General features: G+C 33.0%; 1 protein-coding gene across 1 annotated transcript in view; it reads right to left on the minus strand.

Moving 5' to 3' along the window:
* The window catches only part of LOC100373110 (dnaJ homolog subfamily C member 4-like), a 33,353-nt gene extending 7,330 nt beyond the window's left edge, over positions 1-26,023 (minus strand). The window contains exons 1-6 of the mRNA XM_085491467.1: positions 25,725-26,023; positions 16,669-16,766; positions 15,071-15,164; positions 7,345-7,526; positions 4,952-5,122; positions 4,004-4,090 (exon numbers count right to left, since the gene is read on the minus strand). Coding sequence (XP_085347593.1) covers positions 4,004-4,090; positions 4,952-5,122; positions 7,345-7,526; positions 15,071-15,164; positions 16,669-16,766; positions 25,725-25,727 — 635 coding nt within the window. The 5' untranslated portion in view covers positions 25,728-26,023. The remainder of the gene's footprint in view (positions 1-4,003; positions 4,091-4,951; positions 5,123-7,344; positions 7,527-15,070; positions 15,165-16,668; positions 16,767-25,724) is intronic.
* Positions 26,024-26,262: the final 239 nt, after the last annotated feature.

Here is a 26,262-nt window from a genome sequence, read left to right on the forward strand (position 1 = left end):
CAGTGATTTGTTTGCAATCCTAAAGATTGTCTGAACAAAGCCAGTAAGTAAGAAATTATTTCAACACCACAACAGTTATAAACATGTCTGCCACAATTTTTGCTCTTGTTTGTCTGAATCCAACTTCCTCATGAATAATTAATCACATGACATTATGCTCAGCTACGCTATATTTGAAACTAACGCTACAGTGCAAATTAGCTGTAGTTTCTGTGTAACACAATAAATAATCATTTGTATGAAGAAAATAAAATAAAAAGACTTTCAAATTACTGGGATGTTAGTTTGTTACTTTATATGGCGTAACAATAAAACCCTTTTATGTAAACATTACTTTACTCTTGTGGCGCATCATTAAACATTCATTATTCTGGTAAATGATCACTTCTCAATATATGTCACTATGAGAATGTAGAATATGACCTGCGACAGCCTCATTTGTCGAATCGCACGAGGAAAATGGTTTGTTCATTTCTCACAATGAGGTCAGGAACTTGTATCACACAATCATAACATACACTTTTCAACACTTTGTTCTTTTGTTTATTCTGACATCCACTGACCAGAACACAAAATAAACATTGCCCAGTTCCGCTTACATCAATTTCATCCCATGCAAACAAAATAAGGAAGAGACTAGACAATGTACAGTATTATAGAACATAACAGTGGGTTATGAGTCAAAGAAACTGTTCTATTCATTTTTTGTTTTATCTTCTTTGAGATTATTTTTTATTGAAACTTGTCCAACAAAACTTTCATCTCAGGAAGCAATACATCATATCTCAGTAACATCCACTCAATCTCCAAGAGGGAACTGTCTTTTTAATAGATCCAATTCAATGTATATTGATTTTTAAATAATAATGAAGACAGATGTAAATGTGTTACATGCCATAGTGACAGCTCATTGCCTACATTAGTGTGGAAATTGGTCATTAATTATTTATAATTGTTGTTATTTCACTTTATTTGAATACCATACTGAAGAAGAGACATAGCCATCATCTGTTCTAGCAGCTTTCACCATTTTTTATCAATAGGGCCTTGATGCATGTTATTTTTTTAATTTTGAATCAAGTTTAAAATGGCCAAATGTCAGCCATTTTGTTTTAAAGAATGGAGTATGGGATCCATATATACGACATGCCTGGAACAATCAAGTTTAAAATTCACACATACAGCACACATCGAGGAAATATATTTTTAGTATATAATACAAACAAGGACTACTGGTATGTTATCAACAATGACTTGTTTTTAACATTTCTTCCAGATTTTGTTTCCTTAATTAAGACTACTAATTAATTATGATAATTGATTGCAATGGTTTCTCATCATGGTAGACGGTGAACCATATGCATAGTTTACTATTTGAGACACCATGACGGTTTACTCTTAATTATGGAGAGTAATTATTTATAATAATTAAATACAAGCAGCCTCTCGGCTGAGATAGCTCCGCTGTTAGCAATGCACATTTCAATTAAAGAACAGAAAGTATCATTAAAAAATGAACAATATGTATAGTATCAAAACAATCAGACTTGTGGTTTTCAACAAGATGTGGAAAAAATCACTTTTTACCAAAAATTACAAAAATGTTCACCAAAATTAGAGAATTAAAGATATCATCATGAAATGAACAAATCTGAGAGAGGTCCACACGTAGTACCTATATATGTAATATAAAAGCAATTGGACTTGCAGTTATTCAACAAGAAGTCGAAAATATCACTTTTTACCAAAAATTACAAAAATATTCACCAAAATTAGAGAATTAAAGATATCATTACAAAATATACAAATCTGAGAGAGATCCACATTTAGTACCTATATATGTAATATCAAAGCAATTGGACTTGCGGTTTTTAACAAGAAGTTGAAAATATCACTTTTTACCAAAAATTACAAAAAAAATGTTCACCAAAATTAGAGAATTGAAGATATCATCATGAAATGGACAAATCTGAGAGAGGTCCACATGTAGTACCTATATATGTAATATCAAAGCAATTGGACTTGCAGTTTTCAACAAGAAGTCGAAAATATAACTTTTTACCAAAAATTACAAAAATATTCACCAAAATTAGAGAATTAAAGATATCATTACAAAATATACAAATCTGAGAGAGATCCACATGTAGTACCTATATATGTAATATCAAAGCAATTGGACTTGCGGTTTTCAAAAAGAAGTCGAAAATATCACTTTTTACCAAAAATGACAAAAATATTCACCAAAATTAGAGAATTGAAGATATCATCATGAAATGAACAAATCTGAGAGAGATCTACCCAAGGTACATATACACCAAGTATCAAAGCATTCAGGCTTGTAGTTTTCAAGAAGAAGTCGAAAAAGTAAAACATTGACACAGACAACGGACGACGACGACGGACAATCACTTATATGATAAGCTCCGCTCGACAAAGTCGACAGCGGAGCTAATAAAAACAATGAAGAAAAAAAAATACTGTGTATTAATTGATTTCCATAAATTCTGCAATGACTACACATGTCACTTAAACGTTGTTAAAAACAAATGAATGCACATCACTTTGAGATAACCTAGTTACACGTCATTGTGACGGATCATTGCCCACGTAGCCTAGTTCACCGTACTTTGTTAGTGTGGGAATTGAAGAACTTATAAATATTTATTTTGTGTTGAGACATCAAGCAATAGTACATGTTTTGCTCAATGTTTGAATTTACCATCACAAACAAATAAATGGACTGAACCGATGCAATACACAGTTGCTATAAATTGGCGTATCTAGTGACGAATAATATTTGTGACATAAATGGATGAATGTTGTTCAAAGTGACAAATGTTTTTGGTGTGTACAATCGATAATCATTATTCATTTACAATAAAGTAATTATCTCAAGAATAATATCTGTTAAAGCGACAATAGCTGTGACCATTTTTTGTTTAGATATAACCACATAAATATGACTAAATCTTACTGAAATAACATTTTAGACACAATAACATGGACAAAGTGACCCTACACAAGGCTAGTATCACATAAAATACGAAATCGCTCACATGGTGAGGGCCATAGAAAATTATGACACCCCATACACAAATAATCACCAGCTCAGCCTCACAAGATGGCAACGTAATTGACATTTTGTCCAGCCCTGGGGGCCCAGTAAGTTGTCATCTTGTATCGCAATCATTGAAGTTTGCGTGACAAAATTTGATTTCAATAGATGGCACCCTCTGGAGAACTAGTTGCAACCAAACGGCCATCTTTTTTCACTTGCAAGTGATTTAATGTACAACAATTGTATATACCATATATATATGCTATGCTTTCAGTGTCAACATTTCGGCAATGGCCATTACAAATTGACACTAACGACACAGGAAATGTTTTATAAAACAGAGAAAAAGGACAGCAATGAGTGATCCCAGGTAAAAAAAATGTGTTATGATAATATGAACATGCAGTCGTCCTTTCACCTATATTTTCATGAGAAAAGCATCATCGCTAGGGGAGGTCCCAGGCCTGGTACCCATGCTGAAGTATAGTTTTTCAAAAAAGCCTTTAAACACGTACTTATTTTGTGAAATTATACCCCTTTTCAAAATAGATACCCTATATACATACTAAAATCATACTGTTTCCAAGTTGAGGTAACATGAATTCATGAGATTTGTTTTTTCACACTTTATTACTATATTCTAAGGTACATTTGGCTTCAAGTTCCAATAGGACCCTAAACACAGTACATGCGTATAGGCGTCAAATAACTAAATAACACCGCTTTTACATGTTTTTTTCACTTCAGTTTGCGTACCATATTTTATTCAGAAAGACAAACCCCCCTCCTCCGGTGCTATCACTCACTTGTATTTAAATGAGTAAATGAGAAAAGCATTTTATTGCTGGAGGGGTACAACATCTTAGTTCACATTTGCCAACCAATGCTTATGTTCATATGCAGCGATACCAGATATTGAATCAGTACTAATAAGTATATACACACCTTGCTCTTCGTTTGACTTCACTGTAAATTTTGCTGATTTTTCTGTCTCTTTCATCCAACTGCCGAGCTGTGAACTGAGCACCATAACTGAAGGGACAAGTGACATACCGGTATATAGTTTTTGCAGTTCACATGAATTCGTTGGATGGACAAAAATAAATGTGATGCTTTGCATTATTGCGCACGTCAGTTTGAAACTTGTGCCTCACACATTTTTGTTTTCAAATTTTCATACCGGTGAAGTGTGCAAAACACAAGTATGAATAGAATAGGAAAAAGTATGTTTTCTATTTCAGAGGATCTTTTGTATCCAAATCAAATTTTAATACATGTATTCAAAAGTATTATTTAATATGTTTTTGCTGTGGTACATGTATAGACTAATTTTTATACAAAAGAAAAATATTTAATGCTCCCGTCTGAAGTGAATTCAATATTATTTAATGTGAATCAATCCATTTCAATCCAAACTGTTGTTAGGATATACAAATTAAAACAAGTTGAATGTGTCAGATATTCAACTGCGCAATAGAGTATGCATGTGTAAAGTTCAAAACCATTTGAGCAAAGTACTACTATAATGATATGCAATAAATAGACTGAAAAGTTAATTACTAATCGAATTAACTATTTAATATGCACAAATAGATATAAGATATTCATCTACACAAACATTTTGGGAATTTGATCTATTGAATTGGATTGCATAGAGGTCATGTCACCCAAACTCCCACACCTCCTGTATGGGTCTGGTAATTGGGGAAGCTAATGGCAGGAACAAAGATCAGATGCTGAATCATCAAAGGTCTGAGTAGAGATAAAGATACAAGGGAATGCAACATACGCAATAAATAAGTGGGAGGAAGTCCCACTATCATGAGAAACGTCATGTTCTATAAATACAAACACAAGCACATGTTTGAAATCAATGATGTTGAATATACTCACTGGAGCAGTATGAAATGTCCCAAAGCGCTGACGACTAAGAGGATAACACAACCAATCATTATTGTCATATTTGACACTTTTCTAATTCCTTTAATCCCATAATAATGTACCCCCACATTGGGATCATTTGAGAAGCCATAGTAATCATGGCTGGCGTATTCGCCGGTGGAGCTGAAATGAGACAAACAAAAATTACAATTTACAATATACTGTATATTTTGCCCCATATTAAAATAAAATGCACAAGTAGTGTTTTTCTTGTTCTTCACGCAAGTTTATCATTGGGTCACTTGGATAACAAATGAGAATAGTAGATTACTAATAGAGACAAGAGGAATCAGGTAGAAATCTAAAGAATAGAACATACGGTACAAACACATATATAGTATAAAAACATGTGTAAGTCAACACTTCAACTAAGAAAACCATCAAACTCTTCATCTTAAAATATTCAGTATTTGTAAAATAAATTAATAAACAAATGAAAAGAAGATATATTTATTATAACTACATGTATATGTTCATTAGAAAAAGAAAAAAAAAAGGTAAATGTCTTCCACATAAGGGGTCTGGTATAGCTCAAAATCAATGTATACTTAGGGGGTACTAATTTGTTCACTAAAATCAATCCAGTGTGATACATGTATAACTCATGCAAAGTGCTATGCATATTATCTTATTTTTTTATTGCCTTTCTCAGACACCACTGATCGCTTTAAGATATGTTTCCTGGCATTTTATTTATTCACTATCGCCTACTTGTGCAATCTTTCTCTCATACTACTAAACATTTCAGACCATAGTCAATACACAGGTTATTATTTGTTGACTACTGTTCATTGTATTTGATTTTATACTTTCAATTTGAGTTACTATATTATATTGTTTTTGTTTTGTTTTAGTCCCTGATAAAGGTTGTCTATGAAGGTTATCAAACATTATTTATAAGAACCATGTGGTCCCCATGCTCTAATCACAATCACAATATTAGTTTTATGTATGCAGGCATAATGCTTCAAACAAAAAAAAACAAAAAACAGAATCCATTGTATGCTGTCTACTAAGCAGACTGGTTGTTCAGAGTTCAATATTGGCATTATATTAAAGAACTTTACAGCAAGGAACAAACACTGTGCATTAGTCCACATTAACAACAAATTTTCATTTCAGTTTCTAACTTTGTCGATTGTCTTTTGTCAAGGATTACTTTGATTGTAAAAAGCTAGCTCGTCAAATTTCACGCAACTTTGGTGTTTTTTTGTTTTTTCTTTGTATGTCCAGTATTTTTCACGTTCATTGTCGTTTTCTTAACTGAATCACTGGGTCATGTGACCATGTGGTTGCCTAACTGTATTTTTACTTATTTCATGCCAATTCTATTTAAAATTGCATATTTTGGTTGTACATGCTATACAAAAGATGGTGCACACACAAAGAAGACACCTAATATTGTTAAACAACACCATTTTTAGCACGTACTGTGGTGTGAAGGTGTGAATGAGTATCATTAGAAACAATGTTGCAATTTTACGTAATCAAATGTTCAGTTTTGTGTAGGGGCTCATTTTGGCATGTTGAGGACAATTTGTGAATACTGTGTTCCTGATAGCATAATGGAAATTATCCAACGTGTATATATTCTCATCAAACATTCTTATGGAATTTGCACATATGTACATGTAGAAGTGGTTGTGAATAGTATACGCATAAACATTGAATCTGAACATAAGAAATATTCACAACAATGTCATGCATTTTACGCATTTGTTATCTATTTGTGTATACTTTGTTAAATTTGAACTAAATGAACATAAATTACTATTGGCTACAGATCTTGAACAACAATTTTGTGTAGGCTGATATACACAAATAACATTTTTTACCAAAAATATACTATACTAAAATATACTTATCGTCAGAAAATGAACAAAGCTGACTGAGGTGACTACATATAAAATATCGAAGCAATCAAGTTGCAAATAGAATTTTTTACCAAAAATGACAAAAATATTCATTAAAATTAGAAAATTGAAGGTATCGTCACATAAAGAACAAATCTGACTAATGTCCACTTATAAAATATCAACGTAATTGGGCTAGCTGTTTTCAAAAAGAAGTCAAAAATAGCACTTTTTACCAAAAATGACAAAAAAATATTCATCAAAATTACTGATGCCTTAATTGATAGCAGAGCTAACAAATTATGGTTTATTTTGTGAAAGGAGACAAAAGACGACTTTAGCGTTGTAGTGATGTTAACCTGTGGTTGCCATCATCTGGTTGTTGCAAGCCAGCATCTACTTTTAAAGGTTAACTCATATAAACTGAAGAGTTTTTTCAAATTAATAGAGATGTCGATCAGGCTATTATAAAGGTAATGTATTTCACTTTACCCGAAAGGATGTGATGTAGAAGTCCTATGTACATGAACTCTGTAAGGTGACACCCTAACTCCCTGAAGTTCAAGATCGTAGTCTCGTCTACTCAACGGTTTACTGAGAACCGAATAGGCATTAGTGAGTTCAATAAATTTTTGATGTTGAGATGGATCGCTCGGTTTCGCATCTGGATGTAACTGAAAAAAAGTAGAGATAAAAAATATAATTTATTAAAAGCAGAATGCTACCAATGCATGTGTGCATATGTATTAGTGCGTATCGCAGTAAAAATATATATTCAATTTGTCTATAATTTATTACATCAGTACTAACAGCAAAATCTGTCAGAAATATGTGAAAAATGTAATTTTAACAGCAGTGTCCGTGGCCACAATGAGAAATAAAATTCTACTAAAATGTTGTCAGTTTGTTAATACATTTAGACATCAACATTAGTAAGACAACATATATCCCTTTCACCCTATGCCACTCAGCACAATATTTCTGTGCCATAGGGAACAATGGTAAAGACCAAATGACTGTTTTCACAGGGTAATCAATTTTCTTACAAATTTTGTACAGGGACTCGTGTATATTTATTTTATTCCTTTTTTTTTATCTTTGTAACATCAAATGTCACATGTAAAAAAAAAGGGAAAATAACAATAATTTTGTTACTTTTGATTAGCTTTTTACTTTAATGTAAATTTGTCAACCATTTATGCTTACGGTATTCACCAGATTTTCTTGACTCACAAAATCCACAAAAATTTGTCAAACACCAATAAAAATGGTGAATTTTGGGCAGTTTACCATTTGTTCCTATGGTAAAAATATTGTTTCATAACTCAGAATTTTGTTTGGGTACATCGGGAGAAAAAAAATCATATGTAAAATCATATTTAACCGAGTGGACAACCTTAAGGATGGATGTTCACCTAAACTAAAAATTATGCAAGGTGCTATTCAAATACATAACAAAAAGCAACCCGAACTTGTTTCCATTTGTTGAATTTGTGATTTCCTTATACAAGTACACCATTAAATCCTACTCTGGTAGCCATTTTGAATTGACCATTGGTCGGGAGGGGTATAACTGTGGTTCATACATTGTAATGCAATCAAATAAAGCTTGGAAAGAACTCCTCAGTGCTGAAACAATTGGAGGCACATGAAGTAAAAATATGAAATATTTAAAATTAATTCAAATTCAAGAAGTCAGCAGACTTTTGGGGATTTGAATGAAAGTGCCATTTTTAATTATGGGTTGGTGATTGGAAGCAAAATCCATATTTGATTGCTGTAAAGAAAATAAGACTTTACTTTTCTTTAACTTTATAGATTTCTTTAAAAGTATTTTTTCAATGAAGCAATTTATAGCTTATAGCAATTTATAGCTCAACCGTAATTAATCACCTTACCCCGAAGTATCTATGTAGCAAGTTTCATTGAAATCTTGACTTTAGTGGTAATTGAGATATGTGCAATTAAGATCTGTGCGGCTCATTTATTTAAATTAGGTAATTATTATGTAGTTTATGCAAATTAGACAATTTATATGCACAATTCAACCAAAAAATAAAACTCCTGTAGTTATCCAAGAGGTCACTTATATGCTTCAAGTTGCAATGCAATACAATGATTGGTTCTCAAGATATCTTGCAAAAAATTATACAGATTAGGTTTAATAATTAGTAGCCATTATTTAATACAAAACTAATCAGGTCTTTCCCAAATTTTACTGAATTGCAATAATTGGTTTTTAAAGATTGTCAGTGGAAAAGCTAAAAATTCGTTAATTATTATGTAAATAAAACTTATAAGGTCAGAGCACTGTTCCTGAAATGAAGTGCAACTGAATGATTTTTGAGATATTGAAGGAAACATTGAAAACATAATTACTATGCAAATGAGCTATTTATTATGCACTAATTTCAACCTAAAACTAAACAGGTTAATTATTATGTAAATAAAAACTAATAAGGTTTGTGCGCTGTTCCTGGATGCAGTGCAATGATTTTTGAGATATTGAAGGAAACATTGAAAACATAGTTACAATGCAAATGAGCTAATTATTATGCACTAATTTCAACCTAAAACTAAACAGGTTAATTATTATGTAAATAAAAACTAATAAGGTTTGTGCACTGTTCCTGAATGCAGTGCAATGATTTTTGAGATATTGATGGAAACATTGAAAATGTAATTACTATGCAAATGAGCTAATTATTATGCACTAATTTCAACCTAAAACTAAACAGGTCTCTGTTTTGTCCAAGCACATCTATGTACCAAGTTTCACTGAAATGTGATGACTAGTACATAGTTATACTGGAACACACATACATACAGAAAGACAGACAGACATACACACACCCACACACACACACACACACACACACACACACACACACACACACACACATACTTGTATTGCTATATGTTCCGAGGACTTCATTGGATTAACTTTTAATATAGTTGAATTAACTTTTAATATAGTTGCGATATGAACTCGATTAAAACGCGTTCCTATATAGGGTTGCGTTTTAATTGGAGTTTAATTAAACTCAATTACAATGCAATATAATGGAGAATTGCATTTTAATTAAGTTTAATTAAACAAGAGTTGAATATCCCGTGACTGAACATAGAAATGTTTGCGAAGCTTAGGTTTAGTATCGGGGTAAGGTATGGTACAATTATATTAATATTAATATAACGTGAACCATACCTTCCCCCGATACTAAACCTAAGCTACGCAAAACGTATTAATAATCGAATTAACTATTAATATAAATTATGTTTTCCGAGGACTACGAAAAAGGTCCTCCGAAGGTGTGTATGTCCTCGGAAGTTGCTATATATCTGTATTTTTGTCCTCGCAACATATAGCAATCCAAGTACACACACACAGGATAAATGCAAAAACTCCCATAGTGTGCTTTGCACATGGTAGTCGGTAAGTCATTGAGTTACCTTAAACAATTTTCTTTGAACCAGTTACAAAATAACCAGAACCAGCTACAAAATAACCAGAACCAGCTACAAAATAACCAGAACCAGTTACAAAATAACCAGAACCAGCTACAAAATAACCAGAACCAGCTACAAAATAACCAGAACCAGCTACAAAATAACCAGAACCAGCTACAAAATATCCCCAAATATCTGAAAATTCCTTTGTCAAAACTGTGTTAGCAGCAGCCACCCGTAACCAGAAATTATAACAGACTATCATGCTTATTATAAGTTCAATATCACTGAACAGAACAAACAAAACATTCTGCAATTTCTTTTTACTGTTTGTCGATCAGTGTTTCATAATACATGAACAAACATTACATTGTAACACGATGGAAAAAACGACTTTGGAATAAGCCGGGATTTGAGTATGTTGGCTTATCTTATATGATCAATGTATGTACTTCAGAGAAAAAGCTTGAGTGCTTTTTTTTCATAAGATTAGACTAGAAAATCTGGCATTCTGATAATTTTTTTTCATTTGGGAGAAGATTTTATTTTTCAATTTTAATAATAATGACTGTTCAAAATGATTATTTACTTTAACTCTTATATTTAGTTTATGCTTTTGATTTACCTCAGATATTTCCAAATTTGTGAAAAATGTTAGAATTTTCTTCTTTTCTTTATTCACTCACAAAAATATTCTATGATAATGTATTATTGTATCTGGCAATATGAATGCACGGTTAAAAACTAAAGTATTGTTTATTTTGATTGATTATGGTTACCGTGCTGAAATTGTCAAGCCAAAGATGCATTTCCAAGAAGGGCAAGTAATCTAAAATACTGCAAAATATTTTAATTTAGCTGGAATTAATTTTTGCTGACAAGACTTTTCAAGTGTTTTGTATAGAATTTATTTTCACTGATTTTTGAGAAGTTGAATGTAAAATATAGGAAAAAAGGTATATTCGCTGGATTTTATTTTCACTGAATCATTACTTCAGCAAAATTAATTCCAAGCGAAAATAAAGTATTTTACAGTATGCAAATTTGTTGTCAAACTGCAGTTTAATTCTCGGCATGTATACATTGCATGTCTGATAAAGGCGATTATTTCAAACTTTCACAAAGTAACCGACGAGCACACACTTATCGTGTGATTTAAATAGGATTTTCATCACATTTTCTGCCTTTATTTATTATTTACTTTAGCATACATTGAGATTCCGTAATAACATATTAAAAATTTGTAAGTCGGAATTGCACTGATTTTTTTCCACACAGAGGTCAGAGGAATTGTAATTGCACTGAAAATCAATTTGGCTTGTGAAATGCATATTTCATTATTAGTATGCACTTTACGATAGGACAGGACAACATGCATACAAATTTGTCCACACGAGATGAATAATACAATGTTAACTCACATTATTAAACTCAGACATACAAACATAGTACAACCACCTAAGGTTGATCAATACAATTTCTCAAACGTAGATGAAGTGGACATGTAGGAGTTTTCATGCTGCATGCACACAATATATCACCCATGTATTATTATGGAGCAAACGACTAAAACTGCAAAATACATGTATTGTTGTGTTCACATTCTTCCATTTTTTTTTTTTAAACATACAATGTAGTTCTAAATCGACACTGTTTCATTATCTTAAGTTTCAAAAACTTTCTAATAAACAGATCATGTTTTACTTTGCACACAGAGAGTTCATCTATTAACTCAATAATCTGCATAAAGTATTATTGGTTTGTGATTTTTTTTTTTTTTTTTTTTACATATGACCTTGTACACTGTAAATGGGTTAATTATTCACTGGGTTTTAATTTTGCTTATTTTGCCGACCGGAAAATGCGCTAAATTAAAACCCAGCATAGAACACATTATCTAAATGATAAAACTGTGAATCTAAAACCCACTGAATATGCCTTAAATGGTAAATCAGCAAAATTTAAAACCCAGTGAAAATTAGTCATTTTACTGTAACAAATCTTTTTATAAAAAACAAAAAAAATTCTAAAGACTTTAATGAAACTGTATTGAGCCAGGTTAATACATGCCTTTGAAGTACCTGTGTCATCAGCCTTTTTATATCATTATGCATCTTTGAGAAATTTCAATTTTAATCAGCTTGTTTAGTAAATTTTTCATTTTATATGCATGAAGTAAGCCATTAACTTTATGTATTATCTCAATTCAACTACACTGACAGTATGCAGTTATAAGGCAACTTAACGAGATTGAGATTGCAGACGGGGGTAATGGAAAATTAACTGCAGAATATGAAATTAAGAAAGCTTCTTAAATTAAGTTAGATTTGTAAACAATGAATGTTTTAGAAGCTTTTCTCTTTCTTTGCAGGTCAGTTGTCTGTACTTTCAAAATAAAATGTGTGGTAAGGTGAGGCCCAGTGTACCCTCCAACATAATGTGGTTTGCAATTTGTGTGAGTGAAAAGTCATTGTTAATGAAATAGTCCCTGTTGGAATTAAGGGAAATATTATTCATGCCAAAAATAAAGTATTAATATGGACCAAAAGCATAGTTAATAATTTAGAGTGAATAATTGGCTGGTCTAATCAACAGAAATTAGATGGATTAAATGAGTCCTCCAAAATCATAATATATGATCTAAAATTAAACAGGATATCATGCTATTCATGTATTTTATGTATACAAACTGAATTTCATTTGTCCAGACTCATGTACAGAGATATAAAACCTGAAATGAATCATCATGTACATGTATCTCAACATGTATAATGTTTGTATCAAATTTGAATGAAAATCAACTAATCCTGCTCAAGATAAACCATGTTTTCAAAAGAACAGGATGGCTGCCAGTCGGCCATCTTTGATCCAATTGTGAAACGAAACATCATAGATATGTTTCCTAACATGTATAATGTATGTAACAAAAACTGACAAAGCACACATAAGATACTACATTTTTCAAAAAACAAAATGGCTGCCAGTCAGCCATCTCGAATTGAATCAGTAAAGCACTACTTGTGCATATGTCCCAGATAAAGTATTAAACACATGCAAAGAAGATCCAGATTTGGTCAACAGGTTCTAAAATATGACTCCGGAAGGACAGACGGTCGAAGACTAAATTTTAAGTCCCTGTTTTGAACTTCGATCAAATGGGGACTAAAAACAAGCAGCCTGTTGGCTGAGATAGCTCCGCTGTTAGCAATGTACATTTCAATTAAAGAACAGAAGATAACATTAGAAAATGAACAGTATGTAGACTTGCTGTTTTCAACAAGAATTTAAAAATATCACTTTTCACCAAAAATTACAAAAATAATCATCAAAATTAGATAATTGAAGATATCACCACGAAATGAACAAATCTGAGAGAGGTCCACATGTAATACCTATATATGTAATATCAAAGCAATAGGACTTGTGGTTTTTAACAAGAAGTAGAAAATATCACTTTTTACCAAAAATTACAAGAATATTCACCAAAATTAGAGAACTAAAGATATCATTACAAAATGAACAAATCTGAGAGAGGTCCACATGTAGTACCTATGTATGTAATATCAAAGCAATTGGACTTGCGGTTTTCAACAAGAAGTCGAAAATATCACTAATTACCAAATATGACAAAAATATTCACCAAAATTAGAGAATTGAAGATATCATCATGAAATGAACAAATCTAAGAGAGGTCCACATGTAGTACCTATATATGTGATATCAAAGCAATTGGACTTGCGGTTTTCAACAAGAAGTCGAAAATATCACTTATTACCAAATATGACAAAAATATTCACCAAAATTAGAGAATTGAAGATATCATCATGAAATGAACAAATCTGAGAGAGGTCTACCCAAGGTACATATACACCAAGTATCAAAGCATTCAGGCTTGTAGTTTTCAACAAGAATTCGAAAAAGTAAATCATTGACACGGACAACGACGACGGACAATCACTCATATGATAAGCTCCGCTCGACAAAGTTGACAGCGGAGTTAAAAATAGAAATTTGAGTGAGTCAATTTGAATTTTAATGATGCATACTAGAGTTAACACAGAAATAGTAATTCATGCTACATGAAGTACGGGCTGAGAGTTAAGCTAATCTCATATGTCTGCATATGTGATAGACCCAATTGCAACAAGGAACACATAAACTGTGATGGCAGTACAGTAACTAGGAAGGTATACATGTACATGTTACTTCTACGGTTAAAAGACAATACCAAAGCAAATACAGAAAGTGCAGATTGCAGAATAACAGGAAGTATCACAGAGTCTCATCTTTGGTTAATTTTTTCTCGAGAACAATATCTCTCGATGTGCTTGCGTTTATCATGTTTATCTTGTCATGTCAGAAATGGCATAACGAAGAGAATAGTTATGAATATAACTATAGTAAATCTTCCAAAAGAACATGGAATACAATGGTGTTTTGGGCGCTTAGCCCGAGTTAAGCGTTCACGCACAATATGTTAGCCAGTCTTAAAAATGTGACAAGATTTAATTTGTACTTAGCCTGTGCTAAGTGTTCACGTATGTTTTTTAGCACAAGCTATTTGACCTTTTAGTCCATGCTGTGAATGAATGCTACTCACATTCCTAGTTTCATTTTGCCAGTTTTTGGGTAGAGTACAATAGTTGAGTTACTCCCCCCCCCCCCCCCACCGCATGCTTTTTCTAGCTTGTTCTGAGGGGTGATGTTTAGCATATCTCCATGCAGAATCTAATGAGTTTAATACCAGTGGAAGAATACTGTTACTTACCAATTTTGATTTTTTAAAATATGCTTCTTTGATAATATCTCTGCTAGAATTTTTGGAAATGCCTAAAACATCATAATGATTCTGTAAAGTTGTTCTAATGGCAATAAAAACAAAGAAAACATTATGACTTGAGATTATTAATTATTTAAAGCAAGGGAGTCATCACCTGCACATGCGTCAGATAGCCATATAGCGTGTCATTGTTTACAAACAAGCATTTACTCATGAGCCTTTGTGTTTTTAGCGCATGATATCGTCAATTGGGACTCAATTCCCGCACGCGCACATGTGACGACCTTCCCGCTTTAAGATGTTCATTCGATGGTTAAGATTGTTTCGTTTTTTTACCGCAGTACCTCTATTATAAGCACACCTTTAATTTCAAATACATGCAAGACCATATAAAGTTGCGTTTTGGGAAGTTGAAATTTGGCATGACACATGATTGTAATGGAGGAAATACAGCATACAGTACATGCCCTATGAACAGCAGATGCTCTTACATGAATGACAGAGAGGTGTGTCTGGTCAAAATAAGTCAGATGATTCAGTATACTATACATACAATTTTTGGTTTGTGTGAACTTCCTTTAGAGATGCGTTTATAATAGAGATTATTGTACATAGATATAGAATGATGGAGAAATGGGGAATACATACTATATACCAGAAGATGTGTACTCATAGATACACATGTAATATGATGGAAAAAGAGCGAATACATATGAATCATATGTAATTGATGGAGGTAGATTGACCCTAAAATCGGTTCAAAATTTAAATTCAATCTGCTTTTTTTTTTTGTGTTCCATGAAAAGAATGGCTATCAGTCGGCCATCTTGAATCTGAAATTTAATAAAAATCACAGATTTTGCTTGCTGGTCAAATGAAATCAGGTGGTGTTTATGAAAATTAAAAAAATTTAATTTAATTGATTTTTCAGAAAAAAAAAAACCTTAAAAAAAATAAAATTCAAAATGAACACTCTAGAAAGTACTGACGTCATGCAGTTTCCGGCACAATTTTCTCACCAAATTCAGGTCACAGTAGAAGATTCTATAGTGTTGTATCATATTTGCATGACCTAACTTCACAATAAATAAATCGGTAAATCAGACATGTTCACTCGCAGCCTTACAAAAAAGCTAAGTATTCTGAGTAGCCAGTGTATAAAATGATAATGGCACTGTAATCTTGGCTGTTGACCTGTTTTTATTGTTTCATTTTATGCTTTTCTCCCTGCTTTGTTCCCTGCTGATATATAAAATTAAAATTAACAGAGATAATGTAGTTTTGAAGCTATATGGATATTTTTATTACTTGCATGTAAATATTAATTGCCTCCCATAGTATGATAAGTTATCCCCATTGTAGCGTTGGATAGCCTCAACGTATTTGTGACAGAGAGGGCCATCACATACATTACTCATTCAATTCACGGAGTAGTAGTTGACAGATTGTTTATTTACATTCAAAGGGGAACCTGTCGGTCCCTGGGATTATCATGGGACACTACTGTCTAGTTTATTTTTTTATTTGTCTTTGTGCAATATAAAATGTACATGTACTTATTAAGAGACTTTAATAGGCTCACGTACCTTGAGATTGAGATGTGTCGCAAACTGTAAGCTAATCTCGGATGCGGACATCGTAAATACAATGACGAAATCTCTCTAAATGCAATCATACTTCGTACCTGCGAAGGTAAAATAATAACATGTGAAATTTTAAAACACAAAATATATACAATTGAGACAATCAAACCTTGGAGGGGTGCTAAGAAGTGGAAGAGTAGTGGTATTTATTTGACTGCGATGAGCTCCAAACGTGTCAAACGTGCAATTACTTTTGCACCACACAGAGAGTGCTCTGTAACTGGCAATATTATTTCTGGATTATAGTAGCAAGATAAAGGTAAACGCAGGGTTGCGTGTCTATTAATTCCATCCCTAATTTAACGACACCTGCTTATCATCTTGAATGTGATTTATGATGCATTGTACTTCTGTCATGTTCAATGTCTCTTTTGTCTCGCAAAGAAGGAAGCCTACTTTTTCTAATCATAAATACTCACAAAAATTGCATGAATTCTCAATTTTAATTAATCTCCCACTGGCAACAGCATATTCAATGTGAACTGAATTATTACTATAAAATACTTTATTTTAGCTTGAATTAATTTTGAAAAGTTGAATGTAAAATATAGGAAAAAGGGTATATTCACTAGATTTTATTTTCATTGAATCATTCCTCCAGCGAAAATAATGTATTTTACAGTCTTATCCCCTTGGCAGTATAAGAGTACAAATAATAAAAAAATAACACATTGTCAACTTGGATACCAGAGTTTTCATCATTGATGATCATGACAAAAAAAAAAAGTAAATAAGATTCAGGATAATTTAATTGTTTTTCAGAAACAGCTCCTAACAGGTTGTCAGAAGAAAAAAAAACATACGCAAGAAATAAAAAAAAAAATGTTCTAACAAAAATCATTTGATAAATTTATCATTTCCGCTGGAATATACCGTAACCGCTTTCACACACCACGAGTCATACATGTATTTCCATGAATTTCTTGAGTCAGGGAAAATAACAACATTTTGTAACAATGAACGTACATTTCACCAAGGTTATTTGAGGTCATAAGGGCACAGTAACCTTCATTACGTTCCACACGAACACCCTTAAAATTACTAATGACAACAATTTACCAGTTTATACAATATTGTGTCAGTGTGAAAAATACAATGAAAAATAAAAGTGTAATAAAAACAGCGTTTTCAACCAAGTGAGCGATTTTATAATGTCCATTCATACAGTCTTATTGACAGAGGACAACAAATATTTTTGACAAATTGTCAAGGTCAGTCTCGGCTTCGTCAGACATGAGAAACACAGAACAAAATCTGACAACCTTTAGCGAAGTGACTTTGCATACATTCAAGGGTTTATTTAGAATTAAAAGATTATAATCCAGTAAATATTTAATTATTTCTCATGGAAATTCAATAACAAAGAAAAATACTAGTCTATATCAAGCAAAAGGTTTTTATAATCATTAGACAGGGTTTAAATACTCATAGATTATTAGCTAGTGCAAGTAAACTCAAAATATAATGCACACACTGTACATGTAGAAATTAACACAACATTTTCTCATTATATTCACTAAGCCTAAATTAAGTTCAACCAACATTGTAAAGACAACTAAAAAAAAAAAAAATTCTTTTGTGATCGCATCAATCGAGAACCTGTAAATTTAGTGCAGGTAAATTTCAAATTCAACATGCACGCTGTGCATGCAGGGAAAAATCCTATTTCAATTCCTGCTAGGTATTTTATTTAATAAAGCACCTTCATATTAAATGTGATTCAGTTAAATAAATTATTTGAAATACATTAAGTTAAAAGTGCCCCATTTAATTATTATTTTTTTTATCTCAAGTGGTATTAAATACATTTGTCTCAATCCCCTACTAGTAATTATGCCTATTGATAATTGTTATATCCAGTAGTTATTTCAGTGATGTAACCATGGCAAGGTAAAGGTTTACCCATAGTTCTTGAGAAAGTTGGTGCATGACTATGTTCATTGGGTTTTTTTATCTAAAACTACAGATAAAACTATAGTTCCAGGGTAACATAAAACATCATTCATGTTACAACTGTATTTTTTTTTTAAATTAGCCAAATAATATTTCGAAAATTGACATTTTAGAAGTTCAACTTTCACAGAAAACAATGATGAAGCAAAACAACATTTTTCAGCAATTTTTAAAACTCAGATTTTTTAAATGATTCATGATAACAAAAATACACCCATCAGTCATGACATATACAAGCAGCATCTCTCTCGGCTGAGATAGAATTGAAAATAACATCACAAAATGTACAAATCTGAGAGAGGTCTTCTATATGTACTATATCAAAGCAATCGCACTTACGATTTTTAACAAGAAGTTGAAAAAATCACTTTTTACCAAAAATTACAAAAATATTCATCAAAATTAGAAAATGTATTGGATAGGAGTATAATTTATTGCAAAATGAATAAATTCAGGATATTTATGATTAGACTCAACTACACATATTTCTTCACTAAATTTGAGACATTATGACATTTTTTACCATAAAAAGAAAGAAATCTAAATTGAAGAAAAAAGCTTGTTATTTTCATGGATGTTAGATTCAAATTTGTTCAGCTTATTATATTTAAGTTTTGTAAGTTTACCAATCAGAAACTAGAAAAAGACAAATAAATCATCTTTTTGTCGTGCATGGGTAGGTGTGCAAGTTTACCATTCTGCACTTGGGAATCACATGATTTCGCAAGAATTTTCGACTGTAACATTGCATTGCATCATAGAGGGCAGTATGTGGCAGGCTTTAGTGTAGTGAGCGCAGATTTCTGCCTACCATATTCCCCAGATAAAATAAACAAGCAAATAAAATTTGAATTCAATTTAATTTTTTTCAGTTGGCCATTTTAAATCTGAAATTAAAAAAAAAAATTATCAATTCCCTTTTGATAGTATGGCCAAATAAAATCAGGTGGTGTTTATGCAAATGAAGCAAATTGACAGAAGACAACATTTTCAGTAAGAAAAAAAACGCAGGAACATAGAACACTCTAGAAAGTACTGTCTGACTGACATCATGCATGTTGCTACTTGAACGGGTAGGGTAGGTCAGACACTGATAATTCAGTTTCCGGCACAAATTTGTCACCAAATTTAGGTCACAGCAGAAGATTCTACAGTGTTGTATCATATTTACATAACTTAGTTTCTCTGCTCTTAAAATCAAATAAAAGTGAGTGTGGTAATCCTATTTCTATTGGATTAAAATCAAAGTGTGGTGAAACCTGTTCGGTGAAACGCACAAATACTAGTTAATAAAAACTACTTCGCTCTTCCCTAAATTTGCATATTCAAATCATGGTATACACAGACATATGTTTACTCTGCTTAGGGAATGGTCTGATCTGAAATATCACCACTAACATTTCATTGTTTAATGTAGGAAACCTTGATGTCTCACGTTTGAGAATAAGTGAAATAACATTACACTGGACAATGTGTTTGTGCAGTGTATTTTTTTTTATGATGTATATTCATTGTTGAAAATCATTGTACATTTTTGTGCGATTTTTCCTTTCAGTGTGCAATAAATATATATCCTATTGTCCACTAACAGATTTACATTGTGTCACACGTACTCCCCCTCTAGACCTCTGTTTTTAGATTGTTGAGACTTAATATTAGTTCCAAATGGTCAGTCTTCACATAATTTTTTTTTTTAGATTGTCAGGTTAATTTTCACCTTGCATGGTCTTTTTGGTTTGTCTCCTACAAACAAAAACCCATTAAAGACGATTTTGGGATTTTTTTTATTCATGTCAATTTTATCACGTGTACGGTAGGTATGCAACTATCGGTAGTATGAATTCTAATTTCAAGAGATTAATTCGCACTAATAGTAAAAAAAAAGTTCACTTCAGAGTAAGTGGCTCTGATCATCGAATTCAAACATCTAAGTGATTTTTAAGTGAATATGGTTGTGTTATATACTGGTTACAAGGACACTGCTCATCCAGTTGTAAAAAAAATATATGGCAAAATAGACAAAGAGACTAATAGCAAGTGGTCTAATCAATTGCCAATTAGGTTTTTCGATATTATTGGTGACCCACATCCAGTCAACATGCATAGCAAGATAGCTACTGCTTTATTTAACGCTTTACATATGACGTAAGTGGACCAATGTACTATTAAGTTTCAGCGAAAGAACATGTTTTGCCTTTAATTTGATGGAGACAATTAGATTCAGTCATCTGTCAGCAAATCTGATTAATGAGTGTTTATGAGTACATTTTATCCTTTATCAAATGGCCATTAATATTCCTTTTTTGTGGGATTGATGAATATAGCTTGTTTGTTTAGGTGATGTGGCTGTTGGCTACTGCACTTTCTGTATGAACATGTGCAAACAATTGTTTGAATGACATGAATGCCAGCATCAAGTGGGATTTACCACTTGTATGGTTTCAACCCATCATCTAGTTTTTATTTGTCTTTGTGGCAATGTTTTTGTTAAATGCACAGTGCTTCATCTCAATTTAGCATTATACTTTGGTTGATCACATTCTTCGTTAATTCAGGAGACCATTTTTTTCATCTTACATGGGACATATCAAATATATTCGAACCACTTTTAAACTAATAATTCACAGATATGTATTTCCAACATCACAAGTACCAGTATCATTACTACTGTTTTGCACTAAACATTTAAATTTTAAAACATGTTCATATTCAGGTAATGGATTCCACAGATTGATCTTGTTAGACATGAATACATTCAAATTTCAGAAAGCCGTAAACGTTTTTATGGAAATTTAGCCAACACCGAAAGGCACTCACGCTACTTCCATTTAGCAGTTCTCAATCGCAAGAAAGCTAGGCTTTTTGATAAAACCAAACACCATAAATCTATTTTGTTTAACAACATACTTTGTGTCACAGTAAATGGTACACTCTGTGCTGGATGTACTAGTAACTACAGTACGAATAAAATACAACATGTGCCCTGAATCTAAAACATTATTGTGTAAACTCGAGCACAACAACAGTAAAAGTTAACCATGGTTTTGCGGTTCCAGAGTCGTATTTTGAGAATCAGGATATTACATGAACCCTTATGCTACAGATTCCATTGTGTGTGTGTTAATTTGATTTGGGAATGACAGAGATTAACAAATAGGGGGGGGGGGGGGTGATACAAATATGAACCAGTAAACTGAAGCCTAAAATAACGGGGTGACACAAATCGAAAATGTATAATTTAAAAGAGAAATATCATTTTTTTTACCCCTCTATCAATTGAATGAGCTATTGGCAATGATATATTTTGCATCAATTCGCAAAATTTGAGGTTAAAGTTCAACCATGTGATTAAATATACTATTGCTCATCTTAACACATTTCCTGAATAAAGAAAAACAATTTAAACATATCTTACAATCAAAAGATAAAGATACTATTATAGCCCTCTACGTGTACTTGAGTAACAGTAAATGAACAAACAAAAGAATACACTCAGTCACACTTATTTAACTTTTTATTTACTCAACTTTTGCCTACTTACTTTTTTAGTTATTCACTATTAACTTTATGACATTTTAAACACCAAATTAGAAATGTAAAATTTTCTACACAGTTGTAATAAAGCTATTATCTTATCTGTTATCTTATCATTACCTCTACGAACATACAAAAATCGCAGACAATGTGTTAATTTGGTGCATTTCTTTTACTTGTATTATCTTTGCTTAGATATGCTTTTAAAATATTTGATTTCCGTCTGAAATTCTAGACATATTTTCAGATTCTCAGTTCACTGTCATCTGTCGTATATAACAATAAAGTTCAACACAGTGGATTTTGTAAATATTTATTCTGTGAATATATGGCTGTCTTTTTATTATTTTGTTATTTCACTTTTCAGCATTCACAGGACCTCACGGTCTCAAATAAATTAAAAACTAGTAGTGAATGAATATCAAACAAACTGCTGGAGATAATTGGCTGGAAAACAAAAATACCATGACAAGTTATCTGATGAAAATTACCTCAAATGGTAGATCCTAACATCCTACATACCAACATTAGCCAATGACAAAGCCAGCCCCCCCCCCACCCACACCCATAGGCGGTCAAGAATTGACAAATTTCGACAAAAGACATTCCTACAGCAAGTCTCTGAAGTATTGGGGCAGCGAATTTGCAAGCTCGCTAGCGAATTGGTTAACTGCTTGGGTTTTGGCTAAACAGTTGGCATTCGAATCTCGCTGGCGCCGTCTTGTGATCACGCCCACTTACGGCGAATCTATATAACAGTAGGGAACGATCGTCATAGTCGAGGAGCTAATCAGCGACGGTTTTACAGTTGGGCGGCGATTTCGCTTTCACAAATATACTAGGGAAAGTGTTGTATTTTTTTTGTATTCACGTAAAAATGACAAATGACTTTTTTAGCGGTCGGCTTAATTTTACCTCAACGGATCTTTTGTATGTGAAAGTTATTTTCTCCCTGAGGAAAATATTTCTCACCTTGACTATTTACATTTTGTTGTTTCAAGCAGTGTTCAAGATGGCTACCCTCATATAATATCGGTGAAATAATCACATTTATCATATTATCACTTGTATGCCAGCTGACTGTGGTTATTTCCAGGCTCAAACCGGCTCAAAATACTCATAGGGGAATCCAGACATGTACCAGGCTGCGTAAAAAGCATTCTATGTCCCCTACTGCAATATAGACTCGCCCAGAGTGGACGCGATCACAAGTCGGCGCCAGCGAGATTCGAAAGCCAACTGTTTAGTCAAAACCCAAGCAGTTAGTCAATTCGCTAGCAAGTTTGCAAATTGGCTGCCCCAATACTTCTGAGACTTGCTGTAATACATTTTGATTGTGAAATTTTAACTATCATGTAATATATTGTGTATATGTGAACTTATGTGAACTGGACCGATGTCACTGTGTCGAGCGGGCAATATTTATATCAGTTGCTTGACTGTCCGCTCTACCAACGCCATGGATCCTTCCATAGCATTTTTACATAAATTTACTAGGAACAGAAGTGTACCTCTTTCTAGATTAAAACATGTCAGAACGAATGTATTGATTATTAGCAATAAAATGTGACACTACAAATCCCCCATTCATACGACTTTAGAGCATTTTTGTACAGGATTATTGTACGACAACGAAGAGCCACAAAACGAGAAACCAGTTTGGTAACCGAACGTTGTGCGTAAGTGCAAACTGCAAACAACCACCTGACAGGTCATGTGACCGGGCAATTCCCCTTTATTTGCGCATGCGTAAAGTGTTCAGTATTTGTAACGCCAAACGTTTTACAGCTGATCGCTGTCGCACAGCAAACTAATGCAAAATCACCCGAAGTTGGGTATTTATATTTAATTTCTTGGGTCACACTTTATTAATAATCATTATTAACTTGCAGCAAGCGCATTTGTTAGACCACAACTGCTGCGCAACATTTTGCTGCGCATTCCCCTGAAAGTTGCACAGGAGGATCCATGGCGGTGTTGAGTGGGCAGTCAAGCGAGGGAATATAATAAGCCCACTAACAACACCGAGGAACCTGGGTTAATGTGAACTATGAATGAAATTTATCAATGCATTGCCAAGAACAGGTAAAAAGATTATTTTCAAAATACATATTTACATGAATGCAGCATGGCGGCTGAACGATGAACACATGAAAGGTTTTCGAAAAGTGGATCAAAACTACTACTAAAAAAAATAAAGTCAAAACTTCGGAAAGAGTTCCTTTTGTACCCCCCATCCCTAACCTTAATTTTAACACTCCCTGTTACCCAAATCATTTGTATATGCCCCCTCTAGATAACTATAGATGTGCTTAGGAGGGGCATGTACAATTAAATGGGGAGTGCTGGAGGATAGGGGTAGGCTTAGTGTTAGGGTTAGGGATGGGGGTACAAAAGGAATTCTTTCTATTTTTGTTTTTCGACCAGTTATCTCAGGCAGTTTGTTTGAAATGCATTCGCTGCACTGCGTCACGGCTGAATCTGCGGTGTAAGGGTCCATGTAATCACAGTCAGCTGGCGCACACGTGATAATAAAATAAATACGATATTTACTATATTATCTCATTATCAAAATTAAAAACAATTGATGAGAAATTAAAATAAGAGTTTACAACTGAGTGGAAAAATGAAATAAATAATGACAACAGGAAAAAATCAAATTCTAAAAATAAACTAAGAACCTACAAACTTTTTAAAACCAAAATAGAACAAGAAAACTACTTAACAGTTATGAAAAACAGTGAACTTCGCAAATCCTTAACAAAATTTAGACTTGGCAACCACTGTCTGAAAATTGAAACAGGCCGGCATACAGGATTGGATTTTAAAGACAGAGTCTGCAATATGTGCGACAATGACCATGTTGAAGATGAACAACATTTTGTCACAAATTGTCCTCATTACAATGAAATAAGATTAAAACTTTACATTGTAGCTAATAAACGTATACCAAATTTTAACAAATTTAGTAATGAAAATAAATTCATATCATTACTAAGTGACGAGAAAATGTCTATTCCTTTAGCGCAATATTTAAAAAACTGTTTTAATACAAGACAGCAGCACCTACATAAACTAAGCCAGTAACACATTCCTTCTATACAAATTTTTATCATTTTTTTTAATGCTTTTTTGTTCCCTTACTTTTTATGTGGTTATTTTTCTTTTACTAATATCTGATTTGTAACCCTTTTCATCCCCTCCGGGGGATGTTGTGTGTTAATAAATAAATAAAATCGAAATAAATACGGGGGCCGCCATCTTGAATGACGCATAAAACTTATTTAGTTATATATATTATATCAGATGTGCGCCAGCTGACTGTGCATGTAATGCACCGATCTTATACCGATAGCCAAAATATGACGCTGGAGCCGCGAAACCACGTTTACAGTCAAGATTTTCCAAAGAGTAATGATATGACTGTAGAGCGCCCGATGTCAGGGCCGGGGTGTATCACGTACGACAAAACAAATACAAACGTCAACATGCAAATTGCTACGGGGCCTTACCATAGGTGTGTACAATTAGAAATATCCAACGTAGCGTCGCGTAACATCACAAGATATTGGTTGGATCATCCCAGCAGCCAATCAGCATAACACACTGACCTAGTACCTCACCTTTGTTGGACTTGGATTTGTTGTTTGCCGTAAAACAGTGACTTGGGTTTTTAGGTCGCAAAACCTTGCCGCAAACGAAACGACCACTCTTAGCATGGAGCACGGTTACTCATTTTTAGTAACCGTGGTAGGGAGCAACATGACAGATAACGAGCCTGGTTAACTCAAACGGCAAATGGATCGACAATTTGACTGCAAACGGAATAATATATGAAATGGAATTACAACATATACTGTAAAATAAAATTATTATTTTCCGATGGACTCATATCACCAATATAAGCTGTTCAAGCGGGAAGTTGCCACCTGCGCATGCGTTAGATGGCCTTAGCGTGTCATTGTTTACAAACAAGCGTCTACCCATGAGCCTTTACGTTTTTAGCGCGTGTTGTTATCGTCGCCTGGGACTCAATTTCCGCGCGTGCGC

Source organism: Saccoglossus kowalevskii, chromosome 2 (genome assembly GCF_978046115.1).
Source record: "Saccoglossus kowalevskii chromosome 2, keSacKowa6.1, whole genome shotgun sequence".
Classification (NCBI taxonomy): domain Eukaryota; kingdom Metazoa; phylum Hemichordata; class Enteropneusta; family Harrimaniidae; genus Saccoglossus; species Saccoglossus kowalevskii.